The sequence below is a fragment of the Sminthopsis crassicaudata genome, chromosome 2, assembly GCF_048593235.1.
Source record: "Sminthopsis crassicaudata isolate SCR6 chromosome 2, ASM4859323v1, whole genome shotgun sequence".
Classification (NCBI taxonomy): Eukaryota; Metazoa; Chordata; class Mammalia; order Dasyuromorphia; family Dasyuridae; genus Sminthopsis; species Sminthopsis crassicaudata.
The window spans coordinates 136,736,575-136,761,895 of record NC_133618.1 but is presented as its reverse complement, the minus strand read 5'-3'; the positions used below and the strand labels follow the sequence as shown (position 1 = coordinate 136,761,895).

General features: G+C 34.5%; 1 protein-coding gene across 6 annotated transcripts in view; it reads left to right on the top strand.

Moving 5' to 3' along the window:
- Positions 1 to 25,321, top strand: part of KAT6A (lysine acetyltransferase 6A) — a 146,863-nt gene that overhangs the window by 49,977 nt on the left and 71,565 nt on the right. For 4 of the 6 annotated variants that reach the window (XM_074287347.1, XM_074287350.1, XM_074287348.1 and 1 more), the window contains one exon: positions 14,380 to 14,488. In XM_074287347.1, the coding sequence (XP_074143448.1) occupies positions 14,380 to 14,488 (109 nt within the window). Of the gene's footprint in view, positions 1 to 13,882; positions 13,980 to 14,379; positions 14,489 to 25,321 lie in introns of those variants that run through there. The other 2 variants (XM_074287352.1, XM_074287351.1) reach the window with 2 other exon arrangements.

The window sequence follows — 25,321 nt, the reverse complement described above, 5'->3', positions numbered from 1 at the left end:
ACTTGCTTGTTTCCCCTACAATCCCTCTAATGGTACTGGCATATATAAATCATAAATTTAGACAAATCTCAAAATAGAGTGTAGAACTTCCTTAAGAAAGAGAGATAGAGTACACAAATTAGGAGAAACCTGAACTTGAATCTTAGTTATCATTTATCAGCAGCTTCCCTTTTAGCGAAGTCCCACAGTCTTCTTGGGCAAAACCTTAGAGGTAATATAGTCCAACTCCTTTATGTTACAGATAAAGAGGATGAACCTATTTGGTTGAACTTGCCTTGGGTCAAGTAGATAGCCAGTGTCTGCCAAGTGGTAAGAATTTAAATGTTTTTTGACGTGTAAGTGGCAAAGCTAGGATTCAAATCCAGGCCTTTTGGATTCTGTAAACATAGCACCCACTGCAGTGTACCATTTTTTGTTTAGTAGGTACTCAGTAGAAGCATGATGGGTTGACTGTGTTGGCAAATAATGCAGGATGGAGATTACAATACTTTGAGTCCTGTAACATTTTGAGAATTTTATAATATTTTTCTGATTCAAGGATTTTTCCTCTGCTATTGAATAATACTTCTGGACTGTCTGTCTTCATACTTTTTGAATTTTTTAAGTGACTAAGAATCTTCTAAACTAATACTTATTCATATTTATATTTATTTATATTCTCTGTCTTGCTTCATTAGGAGCTATTGTTATAGAAAATTCCTTAAGTCTGAAGTTCTGGAAGATGAATTGTCCCTTACCACCTCCTCCTTTTTTGACCAGATTTCTATATTTGAAATTCTATGGTATAGTGAAAGATCCTTTTAAGAGGCAAGTAGGATGAGATCATATGTTAGTGATTTGAAATTTAATAAATTTATACTGATTTTGAGATTTTCTTGGGTGTCACTTAGCAACATGGAAGATTATTTAATCTGTAGTTTGGAGAAAGTTTTAAAGTAGAGAGAGAGGTACTAACTGTGTAGTTTGGAAAGGAAATTATAATTAATTATGCACAAAGTACAGACTGTTGGTTACTAGAGAACATTCTACCAGCCATTGTAGAAAATTCTAAAAAGATATGATTAATTGGATTTATTACTGTTAATAATAATTATTATTATTATTGATTTCATAGAGCAGGATTACATTAGAAATGTAGACCCATTGTAAAAAAGGGAAATTTACATTAGATTTAAGGAAGAATTCATAAGAATTAACTTCAAAAGTGAAATGGGTTGTGGTGGAAGTTGTAGATTCCAGTTTATTAGACATCTTGAGACAAAACAGTGATATTCATGACTACTTATTTAATATCATATTGTTAATATCATGTAGTAAGTGTTTTTTTTAAGGTGTGGTTTGAATTATATGGCTTCTAAGGGTTTTCCCCACTCTAATTCTGTGATAATGGCATAATAATTGAAATTTATATAATGCTTGGAGGTTTACAAAGTATTTTACATATATGATCTCATTTCTGTTTTAAGAACAACCTTGTGAAAGAAATGTCATAGGATATTATGATCATCACTATTTTATTTTACAGGTCATAGGATCATGAATTTAGAGTTAAAATTTAGACTAATATCTTCATTTTACAGAAGAGAGAATTGTATCCCAGGGATTTTACTGGGAAATGACAGAACTGAGATTCAAATTCATGTCTCTGCTGACTTCCACACACTATCTCCCTTTCTTAAGGAATCCTAGAATCTGTTCTGGTATTTGTCCTGACTTACTTTAAAATTATAATTGAGATAAAAATTGATTAGTTATTCTCTTTCTGTGGTAAGGTTAAAGATGTTCACTTTATATATTATATAAGTCCATTGCTAAAATTAAATTATAGGTAGTTTTTGTATTGTTTAAGTACTATTTGGAACCACAGCTATTACAAACCAGATCAGTTCACCAAGTCTGTCCCACAGTAAATCTTCAGGTTTTAGAGGATGGAAGAGTAGCAAATTTTATTCTGATTATTAATTATATTTCTGACTTATAAACGTATTTTGGAAATAGAGTCTGATAAGAATGGATCAAGGGAAAACCATTATAGTTAAAAAATGTTTTGTATACTTTTTATGTATTTATTTGCTGTGAATTTCACATATATAGAATGTGAGCTTGTGAAGGGATATTTTGTCTTGTATCCCTAGTGCCTAACATAATACCTGGAATATAATAGATGCTTAATTTAGAAGTATTGTGTCCTTAGATCTAAAAGAAGTTTGGATGTAACTTCATTTCTTTATTTTTTGTATTTCTTTGATAAATTTATTGTTTCAGTTATGTGCATCACCAGTGCAGATGATAACCTTTTTATGGTATATGATTTTTATCTGTATTTCCCTATAATTCTTCCTTAGACAATCTGCTCTTTTAATTGAAGATTTTTTTTTTTTAAGGTCTTTTGTAACATTTCAGTGTTATCATTTGAACCCTTAGGCTTCTATGAGTATATGCGCACACACAAACATATATATACATACATGCACACACATATTTACTCATTTGTCTCTATATCACTGTACTTTCATCTTTCTCAACTCCTGCCCTCCCATTGAACCATTCATTATGTCCAAAAAAAAGTTAGGTAAAAATATCCAGTCTAGTGACTGCATCTGACAAAGCGCGCGCGTGTGTGTGTGTGTGTGTGTGTGTGTGTGTGTGTGTGTGTGTGTGTGTGTGATCTTTGCCATGTGGGAAAGAGGTAGGTTCTCCAGTACCTTTCTCTTTTTTCTTTACTTGTCGTTTGAGTACTCAGGCTTATTTTTGATTTGTGATTAATTCTATTTTTTTCTTTTCAAGTCACATATTTTCTGGTTAATTTCTTTTTACCAATTCTTTTATCCAAGTCATCTTTGACCACCTTGTGTAGCCTATTTTCAATATTCCATTTTATGTCATTTCTATGTTCACAGTTTTTTTTTGTACAGATTATGGTTCCTTATTCATAGGTAGCATCACTAGAAGAGTACTGGTATTAAGAAGATAGGTTTTTGTCTCAGGGGGCATTAGGAATAATTGAAAGTACTGTATAATTTGTCTAGTACAATTAAGTCTGCTCCCTTCTTTCTGTTTAATCCTGGGATCAATTTGTTTTCCATCTAGGGTATTTGTCCAAGACATGTTTATTGATAGAGTTGTTCAGTGAGTTGACCATATAATTCTAATTTTATAACGTGGGGTATATTCATTCTTTATAAGTTTGATTTTTCTTTTATCATTTGTTAGTTTGAGTGAGTGTGTATTGAGGTCAGGAGGTCTGCAGTATTTGGGATTTTGATGCAGTCAGTACTAGAATAGTGTCTTGCTCAGCAGGAATGTTTGGAAGACCTTACCTTCTATTGGGAATTCCTCTCTTGTTTGGGTTCTGCATCCTAACAGTAGGAGATGATTCTTGAACATATGCATTTTTGTTTTATGTCTTATGTAGATACTGATAATCAAAGGATGGATTATTTTAAAATTTCCCTTTTTGTTACTGTGAACTTGACAAAAATAATATGTATGTATATATATATGTGTGTGTGTGAATATATATAATATGCATATGTATGTGTGTATGTATAGTGTTTTAAAGTTTGCAAAGTGCTTTATAAATATTATCTCATTTGATCCTCACAATAACCTTGGGAGATAAATGTTATCATTGTCCTTATTTTACAGATGAGGAACCTGAGGCAGATAGAGTTTAAGTGACTTGCCCAGGGTCATACAGCTAGTAAGTATCTAAGGCAGGATTTGAATTTAAGTTTTTCTGAATTAAGTTCACTGTGTCACCTAACTATTTAGCATAGAAAAAGAGGACTATCTGTCTGTCTGTCTATCCATCTGACTATCTATCTATAATTTTACATGGTAGTTCACCTACATTGTCCAATTTATCTAGTTTCTGTACTTCATTTTGTTCTCTTCTATGTATATTTTTTAATGATTCTTGTTCTTCCTTTTTAAAAAAAAGTGTCACTGTTACTACTATTCCTACTTTCCTCTCTCCAAATAAGATAAGCTTTCCTTATTACAAATAAGCCTAGTTAAGAAAAACAAATCCACACATTGACCTTATTTGAGAATGGAATACCTGACTTTAAATCTAGTCTTAACCTATTATTAGCTGTGTGACCGGGGCAAACCACTTAATGTCTGTTTGCCTCAGTTTCATCAAGTGTGAAATAGGGTACCTAGTGGCACCTACCTTCTAGGATTGTTGGGAAGATCAAATGAAATATTTGCCAGACACATAATACAGTGCTCTCTCTTTGTCCTCCTCTTTCTCCTCTTCCCTATCCTCCCAACCTCCTCTTTCTCACGATGATTCATTACCAATTCTGCCCATCAGTCTTTTGGACTTAAAAACTATGACCAATGCAATGACTAGTTGATTTTATAGTCCTTCACAAATTGTTTTCCTTTATATTACAGTCGTATAATTTGTTCTGGTTTTGTTCACTTTACTCTGCATCAGTCTATAAAACTTTTTTGTTTGTTTTCTGTTTTTTTCTTTTTGCTTTAATAATTTTTTTTTTAAACATTTAGTGGTAAAATTTTGAGATTAAATTCTCTTCCTTTAGATCCTTCCCCACCCATTAAGAAGACAAGCAATATGTTACCTATTACATAAGTGTGAAATTATGCAAATAATTTTCCATATTAATACCATATTGTAAAAAAAAAAGCAAGAAAAATAAAGAAAAGGGGGAGAAGGAAATACTGCATTCATACTTTTATCAATTCTCTCTCTGGAGGAGCATAGTATTTTTCATCTGGAATCTTAGAATTCTCAGGGATCATTGTATTGATCAGAGTAGCTAGTCTTTCACAATTGTTTATCAGTACAACATTGTGTAATTGTTGGCATTTCCTTAGTTTTCAGTTCTTTTCCACTAAAAAAAAAAAAAAACCGAGCTGCTATATATATATTTTAATGTATGGATCCTTATCTTTTTCCTTTGATCTTTTTGAGAGATAATCCTAGCAATGATCTTGTGTTAAAGAGAATGCACAGTTTTATAGCATTTTGGGCATGGTTTCAAGATGTTCTCCAGAATATTTTCTAGTTAATATATGGTGTGAATTATTAATACATCTTTTTTCTGCCAGTCTCCATTTTTTCTCAGAAGTTTTTTTTTTTTTTTTTTTGAATGGTGAATTCTTATACTTAAAGCTTATGCTTTGGTTTTTATCAAATATTAGATTACTGGAGTCATTGTCTACTTAATCTCTTCCACTGATCACTATTTCTTATCCAAGTACCAAATTGTTTTGATGATTACCCTTTATAGTATAATTTGAAATCTAGTACTACTAGGCCTTCCTTCACGTTTTTTCATTGATTCCCTTAAAATTCTTGATCTTTTTATTCTTCCAGATAAATGTTATTATTTTTCTAGTTCCACAAAGTAACCTGTGAGTAGTTATAGTAACATAACATTGAATCTGTTAATTTAAGAAGCATTGATCTTATTATTTTCTTCTCGTTCTATACGAATTCACTTACAGATATTGGTGATCTCTTCAACTTCTGTGAATTTAACCACCATCTCTTTGCTCATCATTCTATGCCAGGGCTTCTTAAACTTGTTCCCTCTGCAACTCCTCTTCACCTGAAAAGTTTTCATTCAACCCTGGATATATAGTTATATAAAATAAATATACATATCAAACATTTACTAATAATAAGTCCCAATTTCTTGACCTACACATTCAGTTATACCACCCCATATGGGGTCTTAACCCATAGTTTAAGAAACTTTGCTCTATGCTAGCCTAATCTTTTTTCTGATCTCCAATTTCACACCTCTAGATGTCCAGTAGACACCTTAAACTCAACATATCCAAAACTGAAATATCTTTTCTCTCTAAACCTTCCCCTTCTCTTTTCTTTTACTATTGAAGGTATTACCATCCTTCTAATTTGTTAGGCTCACATCATAGGTGTTATCCTCAATTCCTCATTGCCTCTCACCTTATATCTAAACTTTTACCAAGGCATATTGGTTCACCTTTGTGTCATCTTTTGAATATATGCCCTTATTTTTCCTCTCACACTATACTCTGGCACAGGTCTTTTATTGCCTCATGTATGTGCAAATACAATAGCTTACTTATTGGTCTATCTGCCATATGCCTCTCCCTCCTAGAATCCATCCTCTCTTTGGCCATCAATCTGACCATGTAACAACTTAATCAGTAAATTTCAGCGGCTCCTTCATGGCTCCAGGATTAGATACAAAGTTCTCTGGCATTCAAAGCTCCTTCATAACATAGCCTTACCCATATTGAAGTCTTACACATTGTTACCTACTATGTTTTCAATTTAGTGACAATAACCTCTTTGCTGTTTCATGAACATGATCTCTTGTCTTTGGGCATTTTCTCTGCCTATTTTCTCATACTGTGTTAAGGACCATACTTAGGTGAAGGGGCAGGTCAATTCTCCTAGAGTCTCCACAGGTGTGGATCATAACATCTGAAGAAGTTGCAAAGTAGCCTTTACTAACACCGGTGTTACTTGTGGACTGGGAATGAAATAAAGTGGAGGCAGAGGGAAGAGGAAAGAGAACAGCAACTGCCTCTCAGTCTTCTTGTATCATCATCTCACATGAAGAGATCTATTCTACAAGTCTGAGTTAGACTTCCAGGAGCCACTGGCAGATGGCTCCCATACCACAGCATACTTCCTTATCTTGGTCTTTTGGCTTTTCCTGCTCTCTTTGAGCCTCAACTAAAATTTCATCTTCTATAAGGAGCTTTTTTCAACCCATCTTAATTCTTATGCCTTCCTGCTCTTATTCACTTTATATATATGCTCTGTGTTGTGTGTGTGTGTGTGTGTGTATGTGTGTGTGTGTGTGTGTGTGTGTGTGTGAGAGAGAGAGAGAGAGAGAGAGAGAGACAGAGAGACAAACACACACAGAGAAAGAGAGACAAGAGAGAGACACATAGAGACACACACACACACACACAGAGAGAGACAGAGAGACACATACAGAGATACATAGAGACACACACAAACACATACACTGAGAGAGACACATACAGATATGTGTGTGTGTGTGTGTGTGTGTGTGTGTGTGTTTGCACATATTTATTTGGTTATTGCCTCTGTCTTTAGGATTGTAAGCTCCTTGAGGGCAGGGGCTATCTTTGTATCTTGTCTTTTGTATTTTGTCCCTTTTTTAACCCTGCTAATTTAGTACAGTGCTTGGTACATAGTAGGTGCTTAAGAAATGTATATTCATTGCTTAACTTAATTATATTGACTGGACACAATTATGGGCAGCTTCTCTCTCTCCTATTAAATACTTTCTGCAATGTAATAGCTTGCAAATAATTTGTTAGGATAGAACTAATTGTTCTTTTTTATCTTTGATAAAGTAATTCCATGTATGAGTGAAATCTCATTCACTTTTACATTTATGATGGTTAATTTTTTTGTCTTTCCATCATAACTTTTTTTTTTTTTTTTTTTTTTGCTGAGGCAATTGGGTTTAAGTGACTTGCCCAGGGTCACACAACTAGGAATTGTTAAGTGTCTGAAGTCAAGTTTGAACTCAGATCCTCTTGACTTTAGGGATGGTACTCTTATCACTGTGCCACCTATCTGCTCCTATCATAACCTTTTATATTTTTTTCCCTCTTCCCCTGGCCATCTTTTTTCTGTACAAGTAGGTGGGTGAAGTGGGGGCTTTGAGAAAGAAAAGAAATCAATGATAAATACTGATAATTTATGATTGAAGTAGTCTGTTTTCACTTCTTTGTTTTTCCTTTTTTGTTTGTTTCTTTACTAAGTCCAGATTTCAGTCTGTTTTTCTTATTCTTTGTTTCCCTTTTTAATCTGACTCACCCTCCAAAGTATCTGATTATACCTTTTCTGTCTCTACTCTCCTTATAATCCCCTCTTCCCTGTACCTATTCCTGTCAATTTTTTCACCAAACTTGAAGAGAAAAAAAGGGGAGACAGAGACAGAGACAAAGATAATGAGAGAATTCAATCTTCCTTTTCTTGGCTTGGATAATAAAAGTTCCCTTCCTCTAATTCTCAAATACTCCATTTACACAAATAGGTATTCCTCATTTCTTTTCCAGTGTATTCTCTCTCCCTTCCCCCTTTTCTTTACACTTTTAATACTAACACAAGAGAACAGCTCTATATTGATGCTGTTTTTCTGACTGAATTTTCTGTGTAGTCCTTGAAGACATAGAATTCTTAAAGGACATGTTTCTTTTCCTTCTATTAGATCGTGATTTTATTATCATTTAGTCCCTTCCACTTCCTCACTTTTTTTTTTTTAAACTTTACTCCTGAATTTGCATGTTAGAGTTTCTACTCAGTTTAGTCCATTTTATTAGGAATGCTTGAAAGTCCTATATTCTGTGAAATTTTTTCCTCTAAAGTAATAAACTCAATTTTTAAGGGTAATTCCATTTTTGTTTGTAAATCTTTTAAGCATTTTGGAATATTTTATTCCAATATTTTCTTTCTGTTATAGTTAACGCTATCCACTTAAAGGCCATTGTTAATTCATTATTTAACAATTTTTTTTAATTTGATTATGCTTTAGCAGTCTATTCTTAAATTCTCATTCTTCAACCTGTATTGTTTTTATTTTTATTTTTTTCTATTATAGGTTTTTATTTACAAAACATATGCATAGGTAGTTTTTCAACACGGATCCTTAAAAAACCTTCTGTTCCAACTTTTCCCCTCCTTTCCTCCACTTCCTTCCCTAGATGGCAAGTAGTCCAATACATGTTAAATATATTCAACCTGTTTTTCAGGGCTTTTTTGTTGTTGTTTTTTAATAGTGGATAACCTTACATTTTCTTCTATTTACAATCATTTGACTTTATTCTAATCCTTATTGTCTTATGGAGCCATTGAATTCCGTTTGGCTTATCCTTTCCCTCCCTCCCTTCCTCCCTCCCTTCCTCCCTTCCTTCCTCTGTCTCTCTCTTTTTCTTTCTCTCTATTTCTCTCTTTAATCTTTCTTTTTTTCTTTTTCTTTCTTTCACTTCAAACACTCTAGTTTCACTTTTTTATTTCTGTATCTTGTGGTCAGACCTATTTTCCTTCCTTTACTCTTTTTTCCCCTCCTGAGTTTACCTTGTAAGCTTCTCTTAATCTTTAGTATTTCTTTGTTGAATTTAGTGTTTTCTTCTCTTTACTCATATTTCTAACTTCTCTTCTTAGTTTGGGATTTTGTGCCTGGGCAGATGCTTTCCAGTACTCTTCGATAGTATGTATATTCTTATTTCATTTTCTCCTGTGTAGTCTTGGATGTCTTTGATACAATCAGCTTTGATGACCTGACTAGTACTAAGTCTCTTTCTCTGCTTCAATCTCTTGGCAGTTCACTTTGAATTTTGGTCCTGTGCATAATCTCTTAATTTCAGAGTAGGTTCTGCTCCGTGTCGTGTCTCTGACAGGCTCTGTTTGGATGTTGTAGCTCAGTTTGGTCTTGGTTCTTTTTACACCACTACTCTATTCCCCCTTCCACACATGTACATGCACTAAGTTAGTCTTTTCTTCTGCTGTGGTTGTCAGAAATCTATAGCTGGGCCCTGTCTCCTTTCACAGTGACTTGTGAGTCGTTTGATTTCTGTTCTAAGCAGTCCAGACCTGATTTCTCGCTTGAGACTCAAAAGTAGTAGTTTTCCTTAGTTGCAACTCTCCAGTTCAGATTACCAGTTGGCTTCAGGACTGTTTGATGGAGTTTGAAAATCCTCTCCTAACCAAAGTTTATACTGGCTTCTCTCTACTGTGGCTTTCTTTGTCATCCTTTTGTACAGTTTTGCATTGAATGGAGCAACTAGTTTCTATTTCTCTTTGATTATCTTAATCATTTGCTTATGTAGGATCCTTTTCACATATTAGCTGAAACTTATATAGGAGATCTGTGCACTTCTATGATTTTAACAGAAAGTGAAAAGATTGATCAATTAAACAAAGTTGTTCAAACAGGTTATATTGGAGCTATTATAACCTAACTTTACATGGCGCAGCTAGAGACTCAATCCAGGAGTCAGAGAAATTTGGATTCAAATGTAGCCTCTGACACACATTGGTGGTGTCATCGTGGGCAAGTCAATCTCTCAGGACTCTAGACAACTCTTAGCACAGTTTAAAAAGAGCATTTATTATTAAGTTTTTAGTATATGCCAGGCACTCTGGTAAAGTGCTGAAAATACAAATATGAGCAAAAGCACATATAGTCCCTGTCCTTAAAAAGCTTAAATTCTAAGTATTAAAGAAAGGTGAAAATGGGAGAGAGGGTGAAGATGCTTGATGCTGAGACATGGAGGAGAAATCTGGAGGAGCACAGCTTAATAAGAAATGAAAAGATAGCTGGGCTGAGTGCCTTCCTTAAATGGAACTTCTAGAAGGAGCCAGCCAGCCAGAGGCAAGGGTCCCAGGAGCAAAGGGGTATTTCTGAAGTTTGAATTAGTGAATGCAGAGCTGAAGTATCATTCAAGGTATTGAACTTGCAGCAGGCATGAAGGTTCCTTCATTTTAATAAGTTATACCTAAATATTTTAATAAGTTATGCCTAAAAGTTGATCTGCATAGGTAGAGGCAGTTTGTTTGCTAGATTTGGTCTCATATCAATGAAATCAGGTGGGTTGGAAAGCAAAACAAAACCCAATGGTATAACATTCATTTTTGTGTGTGTGTGATGATTTTTACATCCTATAGCTTTTGATTCTTTTTTGAAGAAAATATTTATGACTATTTATTTGAAATTTTTGAATATTCTCCAAGCTCATGGTCCCATTGATTCCTTTCTCATTCATTCTATAAGCTTTTCTTAATCTTAAATCTTGGATTCCCCTCCCCCCCAGCCCCTTCCTGTTTCTATTCTATGCTTACCTTAGGATTAAAGTCACCAATAATGGTGTATATTTTGACTTGGTTTGGAAAATTTTATTTTTAATTTTTCATAGAACCGTTTTCACTTTATTCTCTGCATCAGATATAAAATGTATCATTTCTTTGTGGTGATCTTTTTGCTTATTCTCATTATTCCCACTGCAAGGTTAAATGATCAAAATATTTCATTAGATGATTTTCTTTAGATACATAGTAAAACCAACTCTCAATTTCTTTATTTGCTTCTTTGTGAATCTTTTAGCTGAAACTTTTTTTTTTTTTTTTTTTTTTTGGTGATATTTATACTGAGAATGTCAATGTTGACATTATCCAGTTCCCTTATATGATTGAAATACTATGTCCTTCATCCTTTTGCCTATTCTACTTGATCACTGCTGAAGAGCTAGCTTACATAAAATTCAGGACTTTTTTGTATTTTCCCTTTTTTCATAGGTTGTCACACCAGAACATTTTATCATTTAATTGTCAGCTTTCTGGTAATGAGCTCTCCATGGTCCTTGGAGAATAGTAACAATCTTTGGCTTTATTGGGAACCTTTTAAGATTGGTAGAACTTGCCAAAACTTGTGCTTTGCAGCTTTTGAATTTGTTCACTCACTGCCAAGATGGAATTGGAAAAGGAGGCAGGAGGCATATTTAGGTTGGATAGAAGTAAAAGCTTCTAATAATGAAAGCTATTCAAAAGAGGAATGGCCTTCCTTAGGAAGTACAGAGGCTAGATTACCACTTGTTCAGTACTTGGTAGAAGGGGTTTCTATTCAGGTATAGTTTGGTCTCTTTAGTGACCTTCTAACTCTGAGATCTTATTAAATTATTATTGTTGTCAATTGTGTAAAAATTAAAGATTAGAAATTTTGGAGAAATGTGCCCATACCAAATTAATCTGAAAAGTAGCTTGAGTAGAAAAAGTTATGCTAGCTTCAAATAATAACAGTTGAAAGGAATAAATATTCTTATCAGCTTCAATTTCTTTTAAAAATCTTTCCTAGTGCATCAAATCAGAATTTGTATATAATAATTATGAAAGCTTCTATAATAGATATTTCCTTAACGCTGCCATCTGGTGGGTCTCTGGGAAATATCTGTTTGGTATTTGAGGGCAACAGAAGAAACAATTTAGAATTTCAGTGTCATTTTCCTGTGGTTTATATGCACTTTGTAACTTTATGCTGCAAAGTGGCTAGTATCTAGCTGTTTGGACTCCTGCATGCTGCTCATTTGTCTCTCTGCAGTTGATTGAGAAATACCAGCATATTTTAAAAAACAATATAGACATACATAAAATTTCAAAAAATTGCTGAATCTCCTAGATACTTCAATTATATGTCTACCTATTTGCCATAAAATTTCCTCAAAATATAGTATTAACTATCAATGTGTTTATTTAGATAACAGTTATAAAGACAAACATATATTTAAGACTAAAGTTATGAAAAAGTATGGGAAGACTGACGTAAGAGAATTCCTCTTCTGTTTTGCACTGTCATTAAAAACTTAGGAAGTGAAATTGTTTAAATAGCTTTATAGCTTAAATAGTCTAATTGAATACATTCAAGAGTCAAGCAAGTTCACAAATAGGTTGATATAGAAGATTTATCTCAACTTAGTAATGCTCTATCACCAATAATTTTCAGGAAGAAAGCCTTACTTATGACCAAGATGCTTTATTGAAATTATTTTAATTTGCAGTTCAAAAGTCAAATGACTAGTTTCAAATTGCCAATACTTCCTACTGAAATGAGTAGGGGGTAGGTAGGAAACACAGTTACAAACTATTTTAATTATCATTATCATCATGCCATTAAAGTTGCTTTTGTATAACCATTTAGGTTCAGTCTTATTTGGGAAGATATAAAGTGCATCATTCTTATCTACATTTTATCCATGTAATGAGTTTGAGTGAACAGCAGTCTTCAATGTTTAGATAACTGAATGTAACCTCACATATTTAAAAAAGAATGAAACATTTTATTCTTTCCAGCTAATTGGGAATATTAATTTAGGCCCATATGATTTTTTTTTTTAAACTTGAGAAATATACTTTCAGGTTGTAAGTTCAGTATTCTTTTGAAAAATAGTGGTAATGAATAGAGCGACTAGCCTTGTCAGAATCATCTGGCTTGAAGCCTCACCTCTCTGACTCATACTGGTTGTATGAACTTGAGCAATTCTCTTAATCTCTCAGTGCCACAATCAGATTTTTAAGGCTGATTGTTTCATCATTGATCTGCATCGAAGAAGATGGTTTTCTTGACTTGAGTTGCCTACATTACTACATTTGATTACAATCACAGATCCCTACCAACATAAAGGTCAAGATTCTTCTTATTTCAGCCTTAGTCATACTTAACACATCAACTATTTCATACTACTAACAAATGGGATGTAAAGTAGTCATCATTATAATGCTGTACTTTAACTTCTAAGATAATAGGATTATTGATTTAGAACTTAAAAGTTAACTAGTCCTAACTCTTCATTTTTGTGTGAGGAAAGTAAGACCCAGAGGGGTAAAGTAGTTTGTTCAGGGTTACACAGAAAGTAATTGACGTGGCTGCAATTCAAACTTAGGTTATTCTAGGCTCCAGTTCGTTGCTCTTTTTCCTGTCCTAGGATAGTTTCCCATTTAATTGATAGTGGAATAGTTGTATGTTTTCATCCCATTTTCTCTTTTATTTCCTCTTTTAATCTTCTTCCTTTGAGCATTGACAGACAGAAACAGATTCACTTGGTATGTTGTCAGGCTTAATAAATGTTAGTTAAACTGTGGTAGCATCTTTAGCTTACATAATTTTCTATACTATTTCTGTAGTTTGCTTCCTTTATCTTGTTTTTTTTTTTTTTTGTTTTTTGGTTTTTTTTCCCCAACTGTTTGATGCCTGATCCATATGGCCAATATTTGGTTCTTTATTTTTCTGGTTGATTCCAGTTTCCTTTTGTCAACTAGAATGCTGATGTCACAATGAACCAAGTTTGAGTATCATAGGTCATATAGTCAAAAGCTCACAAGATCCTACATTTAGAACTGGAAGGGACCTCAGGCTCTTTATCTTACAGATGAAGAAACTGAGGCTTAGAGAGATTGTAACTTGACTAATCTCATAGCTGTAAGTATCATAGATGAGATTATTTCCCTGATTACCTAACTTCAAATCCAATAATTTACCTTCTGTGACATGTTAGTTCTCTTTTGATTTGCGTTATTTTCTGAGTAGAATCCATTGGTAGTTTATTCAGAATGATGCATCCACATTTTTTCTTCCAGGCTCATTATGATCAGTATGTTATATCTTCAGAGTTATGAGTTCAGCCCATGTGGAATGAAGTCACTTTAGTGTTGAGCAGATGTAAACACAGTCATACACATACATTTACATATAGATAAACCTCTGTCTGCAAGGAGCTGTGAAGTGCAATTTGACTACCTTTATAAATTTGTTCTTTTACTAGCCAGTTTACTGAAAGAAATGTAATCTATATGAATGAATTATGTTTGTTTCTTTACAGCCAGTTGCTGAACCAATTCCAATCTGTAGTTTTTGTCTTGGTACAAAGGAACAAAACCGAGAGAAGAAACCAGAAGAACTCATCTCTTGTGCTGACTGTGGCAACAGTGGTATGTGATCCTCTATGTTCCTTATAAAATATGTTATAAGAGGCATAGTAAAATATAGTTATCAGAATTCACAAGCTGTTCCTGAATGAGCTAAGTTATATTTGTATGATTTTACTTTTAGGGTTCTGGGAAGAGTCTAGCCAAGCAGCTCTTTGCCTGACCTAGACTGGGTGATCTGGGAATGTGACCCAAATTTTGTTTAGCTTGATGAATCCATTTTTAGTTTTACTCAGTCCTTAGTGATTAAAACACACACACACACACACACACACACACACACACACACACACACACACACACACACACACACACACACCCCACAACTTTCTGTAGACTTAATTTTCCTTCTGTTTATCCTCATAGTTGCTCATGAAACATCTGCTAGGAGGAACTGCAAATCATTTTGTAGTTATTACTGGTTTCTTTAATAATCAGTATTTGTTTTGCTCAGTTTTGCCAGGATGAATGGGACTGGGATGATTCCAAATTTGTTTTCCCTAATGTGAACCTGAATTTATCTCATTGAAAATAGATGCCTGACACAGCAGTTTAATGAACAGTGGTGTCAATTTAAATTCTATGCCTCCTAGTAAAATTTTGCAGAGAGGCTTCCCACCAACCTGTCACCCCCCAGCTCCCAGAAATATTACCACTTTGCACTCTAAGAACTGCTTTTTAATATTGCAGGATGGCTACCTAATTTAATTAATCTCTTGCTGATAACTATTTTCATTGATATCTTTAATTTATATTAAAATTATGTAAAGTAACTTTTCCTTTTACTGCCAGACTTCTTCAACGAGAGTTTACACATACTGACTACTTCTCCAACTATTTATTCATGCTTTATTATCTTGTAGTTTGAGTTCCATTCCCATCACCCTACTGAAAGTGCTCTATCCAAGAGCACTTAGACTTCTTTAAGATATTGATCTGAGTGAAATCCATTCATTCAGTTATTATCTTTGATCTTTCTGCAGAATTTAACATACTTGACCACACTTTTCCTTATTCCCATGAGGTCTTTGGCAATTCTATTTGAACATTCTTTTTTTTTTTTTTTTTTTTTTTTTTTTTAATTAAAGCGTTTTATTTACAAGATATATGCATGGGTAAATTTTTAGCATTGACAGTTGCAAAACCTTTTGTTCCAATTTTTCCCCTCCTTCCCTCCACCCCCTTCCCCAGATGGCAGGTAGACCAATACATGTTAAATATGTTAAAGCATTTGTTAAGTACAGTGTATATATATATATATATATATATATATATATATACATATACATACAGTTATTTTGCTGCACAAAAAGAATTGGACTTTGAAATAGTGTACAATTAACCTGTGAAGAAAATAAAAAATGCAGGCGGACAAAAATAGAGGGATTGGGAATTCTGTGTAGTGGTTGAACATTATTTCTGTTGTGTCTTCCCCTTTCTAATCTAGTTCAGGGCCATACTGTTTTTTGTTTGTTTGTTTTATTGTTGTCAACTCCTAACTGGTTTCACTGTTTTAAATTTTTCCCTTCTTTAACTCATCTTTAATAATGCTGCTAATATAATCTTCCTAATGTACCACTCTTATTATGTTTAGTTGCTTTAAAAAAATAACTTTCTGTTACTCTCAAAGTATAAATTCTTAATTATAGTATTCTGGTCTATTAGCAATCTGATTCCAATCATTGACTTTCTGTTATGTTAATTGCTTCTAAATATGTTACAGCCAAATTAGAAAAATATCTTCCTTTCTTACCAACCTACCTACTTCTGTCTTTCTAACTTTACTCACCCTTTTCCCATTTCTAGAATGCTCACTCTCCTTACCTCCAACTCTGCTTGTCAAAATCCCTTCTTTCAAATCCTTCCTAAATTCTGCCACCCCCCCCACCCCCCAATCCCTCCTCTTTTTCATATACAGCAAGATTTTGGTACCTAATGCAGGTTCCTAATTGAATAACAGAATTTGACTCAATGTCATAGGTCATGAAATCTGATCCTTATTTCAGTTATGGCATCTTCTACAACAACATAATGATTTGTTTATATATTGCCTTAAAGTTTTTGAGACAATGAGATATAGTGAATAGAGCAGTAGTATCAGTGCCAGAAGGACTTAGGTTCATGTCCTGTGTCCCATACTGACTTTTACTCTGGGCAAAACACTTACTTGTTAGAGCTGTAGGCAACTATCTGAGATTGAATTGCAGCACAGGTGTTGACCTGTATTAAGGGAGGTTTTTTTTTTATCCAGAATTAGCATAAACTAGTCAAATCACTGGTTTAGTTTGTCTGCTCTTTCACTTCCTAATTTTTTAAATGCTTTCCTCATTAATGCCCTTATAAAGTAATATGAATTGAATATTATTTCTATTTTACAGATGAAGAAACAACTCCTAGAGGTTTTAATTTGTCCATGATCACATAAGCTAATGTGGAGAGATTGAATTTGTACCCAAGTCTCTTGGTTCCATATCCAGCACTTTATCCATTTTACCTTGCTGTCTCTAATCTTCAGCCAAGTTGTAATTTACTTCTCTAAGGTATACTTACCTCTAGTGGTGGTAAAACAATATCTCCCAGAGCTAGCCAGTTTACTTTTTAATGGACTCAGATTGTTAGGAGGATGTTCTTTTTATTGGCTGAAATATGCCTCAGTAATTTTGAGACATTGGTGCTCTTCTGTTTTTTGGGTCTCAGTCAACAACAAAAAAAAGTATGACTTTGATTTTATATGACAGGCCATCTAAACTTGAAGATACTATCATATATGCCCTCTTCCTTATAACCTGCTTCCTCCCTCCCAGGTTTTCCTTCTTCAGGCTAAACATCCCTGGTTTCTTCAGTTGATTCCTTTGTGGTATTGAGCTTCATCACCATTTATTCATTCAATCATTGAATTATTTATTCAACAAGCATTTTATTACTCTGTGCTAAATACTGGGGGAATACAGAGATAAAAATGAAATAATGCCTACCCCCAAGGAGCTTGCATTCTATTGGGGAGAAACAATAGGAATAGAGCTAAATACATGCAAAGTAATTACAAAATAATTTCCAGAAATGAGATAGAAAAGGGAGTACTAGCAACTGGGAGGATTGAGATAGGCTTTGTATTGGAAATGGTGCTTGAGCTAATTAAGATTCTAAGAAGTGGAGGTGAGGGGAGAGTATTCCAGGAATAAGTGCTACTCTTTGTAAAAATACAGAGATTGAAGGTGAAATACATGTAGGGAAGAGCAAATAAGTTGAAAGAAAATAACGTATAATAAAATCGAAAACAAAGGTTAGAGACCTATTTGAAAGATTTTAAATATCAGAGTTGTTTATCTTATATCCTTGAGGCATGTAAGGACCAGTAGAGCTTCTTGAGTTAAGGAAGTAACATGGTCAGACCTGTGCTTTAAAAATATATTGTTGGCAACTGTGTGGGGAAAGGATTGGAGAGGAAAGAGCCTGGGTACAAGAGAGCAATTAGGAAGCTATTTCAGTAGCCTCCTTTTTTGATGAAGACTTGATTTACGAAGATAGTGGAAAGAAGATTTAAAAGATGTTACTGAAGTAGAATTGACATGACTTGGTAACTGGTTGAATATATAGGTTGAGCAAAAGAGGGGAAGAATCAAAGATACTCAGTAGTCTTGCTCTTTAGTAGTTATAGTTTCATGGAAAAACAAAAAGTGGACATGGGGCCAGAGTAAAAGGACAAAGCTTATTAAAAAAAAAAAATCAGATCACCAGCACTAGCAAATACTTTTTCTCACAAAAGATATCTTTTTTCCTGTCACAAGTGAACTTTTAAGAGAGGTCAATAATATGTATGTATGTATATAGAATGTATTTCATTTTAACTTCTTGCCATTTTGGTCAGTTTACTAGAGAATTTCCTCCATTTTTTTTCTCCTTTTGGTAGATGTTGAGCTATTATTTCTTCTAGTTACTCATCATAGCATAGAGATGGCCTTGGATTCTCAAAGACTGCCCCCAGAGGCCCACAACCATCCATTCCTAAGGAGCCTTCTAATCTTAAGGTTTTAATACCAGCTTGCTTCCTTTCCCTCTTTGAGTCTAATGGCTTTTCTTTGGCTTGCATCTTCCCTCAGCCCAGTTGCTCTCCTTTTCAGACTCCAGTCCAGAATGGGTCCTGTCCAGGAGTAAGTTTGAAAGTAAAAGTTGTTCTTGCTTCGTTTCTCTAGGGCCTCCTATTGTCTTATGGCTCACAAGGAATCTATCCACAAATCTATTTTTTGATTGCTTAATTAAATGTGCAGCATAAAACACCCACACAGGTAGCTCTGACAAAATCTAAATGCCATTGTATTCAATCTGTTGCCTTTTTACAATTTGTCCCCTCTCTACTTCAGTCTCAATTCCCACATTCAAGTAAGCAGAATAGGCACAATTTCAAATTGGCTTCAAATTTTAATATGTTGTGATGATACACATATCACAAAACATTTAAAACAATAACATTTACTTAAACACTAATTTTAGAAGTGACAGTCACATTTGCAGCTGTTGGTGTGGAGAGAGGATGTAGGAACAAGCATGGCTTACTTGGCCTTTGACCAATTTTCCAAAAGAGAATTGATAAAGCAAAGTAATAAATAGGATAAGTGACAGGAGCAGATCTTAGTTTTCTGTAAAAAACTAGAGGTGAGGGGAGGCATTAAAAAAGTCTCATCAGTACCCTTTTTCTTGCATTTCCATTGATCACTTGTTAGAATTCTATATTTGCCTGACTCTTGAGTTTGACCCTCTCATTTCGCAAAAACAATGCTTGGGGTTTCAGAAAAACCAGGAAAGACTTATATGAACTCATGCTGAGTATAGTGAGCAGACCAGGAAAACATTGTACACCGATTATTTATGATAAACAGCTTTTCTCAGCAATACAGTGATCCAGAACAGTTCCAAAAAACTCATATTAGAAAATGCTATCTACACTGGAGATACTATTTTGTTTTATTTTTTTTTTTTCTTTTCCCTTTTGTTCTCTTTCTTCTTTCATTATGATTAATGTGGAAATATGTTTAATTTGATTTTATATGTATAATCTATATCACATTGCTTGGTGTCTTGGGAAGGAGACAGAGAAGAAATTGGAACTCAGAATCTTAGAAAAAAAGAAATACTGCTTACTCTAAAAACAAATAAATAAATAAATGAAAAATAAAGGCAGCACCTTATGATGCTCAGTCAACTCTCTGGAAAAACTCAGCATAATAGGTTTCAATTGATTCTGTTTTTGTTTCAACCTTTGCCAATATTCACTGTCTAATAATGTCAAAGTCTTTTGTATTCCCAGTATTTCACTTCCTTGACTTAACTTGTGTTCCCCATATCCACAAGCTCCTTTCTTAAAGTTCAGGGTCTGAGAGTTGCTGGGTTTACATCAGGTAAAGCCTAAAATCCTCTTAAAATTTAAAGAATGTCAGAGATAGAATAATGTATCATCAGACAACCATGTCCCCAACTCCTTTGGCACAACTCCAAAAGGTAGATTTTGATCCTCCCCAGGGACATAACATTTTACAGTCCCTTGTAAAATCAGTTGTGACAGATTTAATACTTGTCAATACATAGTTGAAGTACTCAAACATCACCACTTTAAAGAATTGTGATGATTATCTCTGTGTCTCAGGTAATCATCTCAGAGTTCTGTTTACAGTAAACATATCTTAGTAGTATCAGCACTAGACCATGAGGACAAATAGCAGGCTACATTAGTAACTATATTTCTAAATTGCATGCAGGACATGTTTGTTATATTCATGTCATGGCAGCACATATACATATTCATGGATCAAAAACAGGAGTATAATCAATTGGCAAATATTTAAGGATAGCAAAATGATACAAATTAGGAAAACATTACTAGTGGACCTATAAACAATGTGATTAAGCAGTACAAGCAGTACCATATGTGTAAATAAACAGCACAATGTATAATTGACAAAGTAATTGTATGACATTGATCGAGCAAGCATAAACAGGGTTATATAGTTAACATATGCATCACTAAACAAGAATAATAATTCTTCATAGGCCATTGAGAATTGTTCAGATATATAGGAATTAAAAAACATATAGAGAATTCAATGTCATGAAAACCCATTTAAACGGGTATCTCAAGGCAGGGGGTCAGCATTATCAATTACTAAAAGAGGTCCAGAGGACAACTATCTGGTGTAGGGGAGATAGAGTTCTGGGCCTGGAGTCAGGAAGATTTGTGAGTTCAAATCTAACCTTGCACACTTTTTTGCCTATATGAATCCTGGGCAAGTCACTTAACCTTGTTTACCTCAGTTTTTTCCTCTGTAAAAAATGAGCTGGAGAAGCTAGTGTCTTTGCCAAGAAAACCTAAGTCATAAAGAGTTAGACATGATTGAAAAACAACTGACCGACAGCAGAGAGATGTAAAAGGAGGAGTCAAATTTTGGATTTAGAAATTTGGAGATTGATTATTGATCTTAGAGTTTCATAAAAACTAAATGGCAAATGATTGAGAAGTGGGAAGTAGGATGTGCAACAGAGAGATGAACAAAGATGAATAAAAGGATTGGCATAGAGTGAGATTAGACGTCTACTTTTTTTTTGGGAAATAGTATAGTTTTGTGACTTAACTGGCATTCAGTAAATCTTGAGCAAGAATGGAGAAGATGGTAATACAGAATTGGAGTTTGGAAAGATAGTGAATGAGCTGTGATAGGGGCAGTGGGGTAAAAGATTGGTTTTTGTACTGCTTACCTGAAAAAATGAACAATTTGAAGGAAGGAGAATGAGGCCCAAACAGGAATCATGTAGGAAAGCAAAGGGAGGGACAGTGATTAGAGGCTGCTGTGAAGATAGAGAAGGGGTTTCAGAGAGAGCCACCCTTGGGAGTGCTGAAAGGACCACTCTTTGAAGACCTCTTTCCTGTCCTCTTAGCTCTTCTTGGGAATGCTACATGTTTTCAATTCCCATCCTGCTTCACCCCTTTTTTCTTAGTGCTGATCCTTTTGTCACACTTTTGTAGATTAGAGTGATGAGATTGACCTCTTTGTCCAAGATGGTGGATTAGAAGTACAGAATGCAGTGTGTATTTTCTGATCTGGTTGACACATGGTTTGACAGTATATGTTATGCATATTCCCTGACCTGATTGCACTGCCTGCCGTTGGTTTCCATAATGTCTCCAGAAACATTTTCATAAAAGAAATTCATTACAAGAAGATATAGCTATAGCTTATAGCTATAATGCTTATGTCTCCCCAGGATCCTTGGTATCCTTAGGCCCACTTCTGACAGAAGGGCCAAGTAAAGAAGTCCTCCAAAAGTTTCCATATCAAGATAGCTTCCACCAACTATCTCTTCTTTTTTCTCTGACAGCTGCATTTTTTTGGAGTGCAATCCTTTTCACTTTATTTTTCTATATTATCCATTCCCTTTAGATTGAAAACTTCTTGAGGGAGGGATCAGCCTTTTTAGTATGTTTCTCCAACATTTAATACACCCTGCCTGGCCTTCAGTGGGTGCTTGTTGTTGTTATTTTTTCCTTTGTGAATGATTCTTGTTGATCCCAATTGGGCTTTTCTTATCAAAAATACTGGAACGATTTGCTATTTCCTTATTTCATTGATGAGGAAACTGAGGTAAACAGGATTAAGAGACTTGCCCAAGGTCACATAACAGTTTTTCTGACTCCAGCCAGGCCCAGTGCTCTATCTACTATACCAACTAGCTGTCCCTTAAGAGGTGTTTATTGACTGACTGTTTTGTTACCCAGGAGAGAACTTTGGGTAATTTGTTCTGTTTGTTTGAAGTAGGGGGAGAGGCCTAAGGAAAGGGAATATATTTGTGATGCCAAAAAAGAAAAAAAAATCATAAAATACCCAGAAAAGAAGGAAATTAAGATAGTTGGAATTGCAGTTTTAAATTTGTTTTATTAAATATATATACATATATATATGTATATATATATGTATATATATATATATATATATATATATATGAACACATGCATAAAAATAAACTATTCAAATTCATGATTTCATTCACAATTCTCTCTTTTCTCTATGGGAATGGTTGTGTTTATGGCTTTACAAGTTATTTTAAAAAATAGCATTGAGAGTTGGAAAGGACCCCAGAACTCACTGATTCCAAGTCTCATTTTGCTGATGTGGAAATGAAGGGTCTGGAAGCTGTAGCAACTTGCTTAATGTCAGGGCAGCATTCTTAAATTTTAAAAAAATGTCCTTTTTTTTGTTATAATAAACTTGACAAAAATCAACAAACATGGACATTTCCTAGTACAAAAAAAAAAATCAGAAAGAGGATGGTATATGATTTGTAAATCTTTGTAGTTTTTTTTTTTAAAGCATATGTGAAATTTAACAGTGATTCTACTATTGCTCTGTTTATCTGAATCTTTTTCTGAGCTTCCTTCTTCTCTTATGCATATTTTTAAATGTTTTATTCACACTTTCATTTTTTGTTTGTTTGTTTGTTTTACTATCATTACCTCTTCTACTGCTCCCTCTCAACTCCCCTTTCCCACCAAAATCAAGGCCCTCTTTGGTAACTTGTGCAAATGATTCGAGAAAAATAAACCCATTCATTATGTGCACCTCCAATTCTTCACTTCTTTGCTAAAAATGGAAAGAGTTAATTCATCATCAGACTTCTTGAGTAATGGTTGATCATTGCATTGATCATATATAGTATGTAATCTTTCATAGTTGATTTCCTTTATAGTATTGTAGCCATTGTACAGATGTTCCTTTCTTATACTCCTGCTCAATCAATATACATTTGATGAGTGCGTACTATGTGCTAGGCACTGTACTAAGTGCTGGGGATACAAAAACAGGCAAAAAGCAATTGTCAGCAAAGTGGTTACAGTCTAATGGAGGAGACTTTGTTTAAATGAATATACAAAGCAAGCTATATTATAGGATAAATAGGGAATAACAGAAGGAAAGTACTAGAATTAAACAAAGTTGGGAGGACTTTTCTGTAGAAGACAGGATTTTAATTGGTACATAAAGGAAACCATTGGAGACCAGCAGTCAGAGCAAAAGAGTGAGAGCATTCCATACATGGGAGACAGCCAGAGAAAATGTCTAGAGCTAAGACATAAAGCATCGCTTTAGGAGAACAGCCCAGGATGCCATAGTCATTGGATTGAAGACTAACTGTTAGGGAGTAAAGTGTAAGAAGGGGGTAGGTAATAAAAGTCTTTGCCAAACGAAGAATTTTGTACTTTATCCTGGAGAAAATAGGAATCCATTGGAATTTATTGAATGTGGCAGGATAGGGGTATGTTGGAGAAGTGTTGGCATGGTCAGGCCTCCATGAGATGCTCACCAGTAAGTTATTACAGGGGTTCAGGCATGAGGTGAGAAGGGCCTACACCCTGGTGGCAGTATCGGAGGAGAGGAGGGGACATATTCAAGAGATAATGAAAAAAGTGAAATCGCCAAGCATTGGCAGCAGATTAGATATTGGGAGTGGAGTGATGGGAGTGAGGAATCTAGTATAACTCCTAGATTGGGCACCTCTGGTACTGGAAGGATGATATTGCCCTCTGTAGTAATAAGGTAGAGATGAGAGATTGGAGATCAGAGAAAGATTAGGCTCAGTACAGTAGATCTGAGAATCATCAGCACAGATACAGTAGTTAAAATTGTAGAGCTGATAAGATCACCAAGTGAAGTAGTACAGAGCAAAGATGACTCTTGAAATATATTAGTTTATTCTGGTTCAGTTTGTACAATTCTTTCCAATTTTTTTCCCTTAATCTACCCCTGTTATAATTTCTTATACTATAGTAGCATTTTATTTGTTTCATAAACAATAATTTGTTCAGCCATTCCTCAGTTGATGGGAAACCACTTTGTTTCCAATTCCTTGCTACTTCAAAAAATCTTGCTATAAATATATGAATGGATATTTGCCCTCGTTCTTTGATATCTTTGGGATATAAACTGAGTTGTAATATGTATGGGTTGCAGTGTTTGTATACTTTTTTGATCTTTGGGATACAGTTCTAAAATACTTTACAAAATGGTTGGTTCAGTTATTCATAGCTCCACTAACAGGTGTTGTTTTAGTATACTTTATTTTTTTTTTTGCAGTTCCTCCAATAATTGTATTTTTTTTCTTTTTTGTCATCTTTCTCAATCTAATGAGCATGTGGTAAGATCTGTATTAATGATTCTTAGAATCACTCTTCCTACCCTAAGTCTCTTTCCTGACTTTGTCTTACATCTCCAATTGCCTTTCAGGCATCTTGAATTGTATGTTCAATATATATCAGAAACTCAGTATATCCAAAGTGGAACTTGTGATTTTTCACTTTAACCCTTCTCCCTTCCCCCTTACCTTCCCTTTTGGTGTTGAGGACAATTTCAGCTTTCTCTGCCCTTCCTCCTTCCTTTCCTTCCCTTCCTTCCTTTCTATCCCTTTTTCCTTCCTTCCTTTCTCTCTCCATCTGTCCTTCCCTCTCTTCTCTTCCTTCTCTCCTTCCCTCCCTCAACATACCTGAAACCCAAATTCAATGATTGGCCAACAATAGGTCCCAGTCCAAGTCTTTACTTGCTCATTGGGTTCTGATGGCCTTGAAAGAGCGTAAATAGTAATTGTTTCTGTTTTGGGCAGAAATGCTGAGGGTCTTCCCCTCCCACAATTTTTTTTTTTAAAAACTAAGTAAAAGAGAACATTTTTTGGTCTCACATCTTCCCTAGGTTTGATCATTGGATATAGGCAAACCTAAGACCTGGGAAAGACAAACTTGAAAAGGCCAAGATAACGCTTTGCATCCAGGGCTGCTTCTAGTTATCCTAACCTATATTTTGC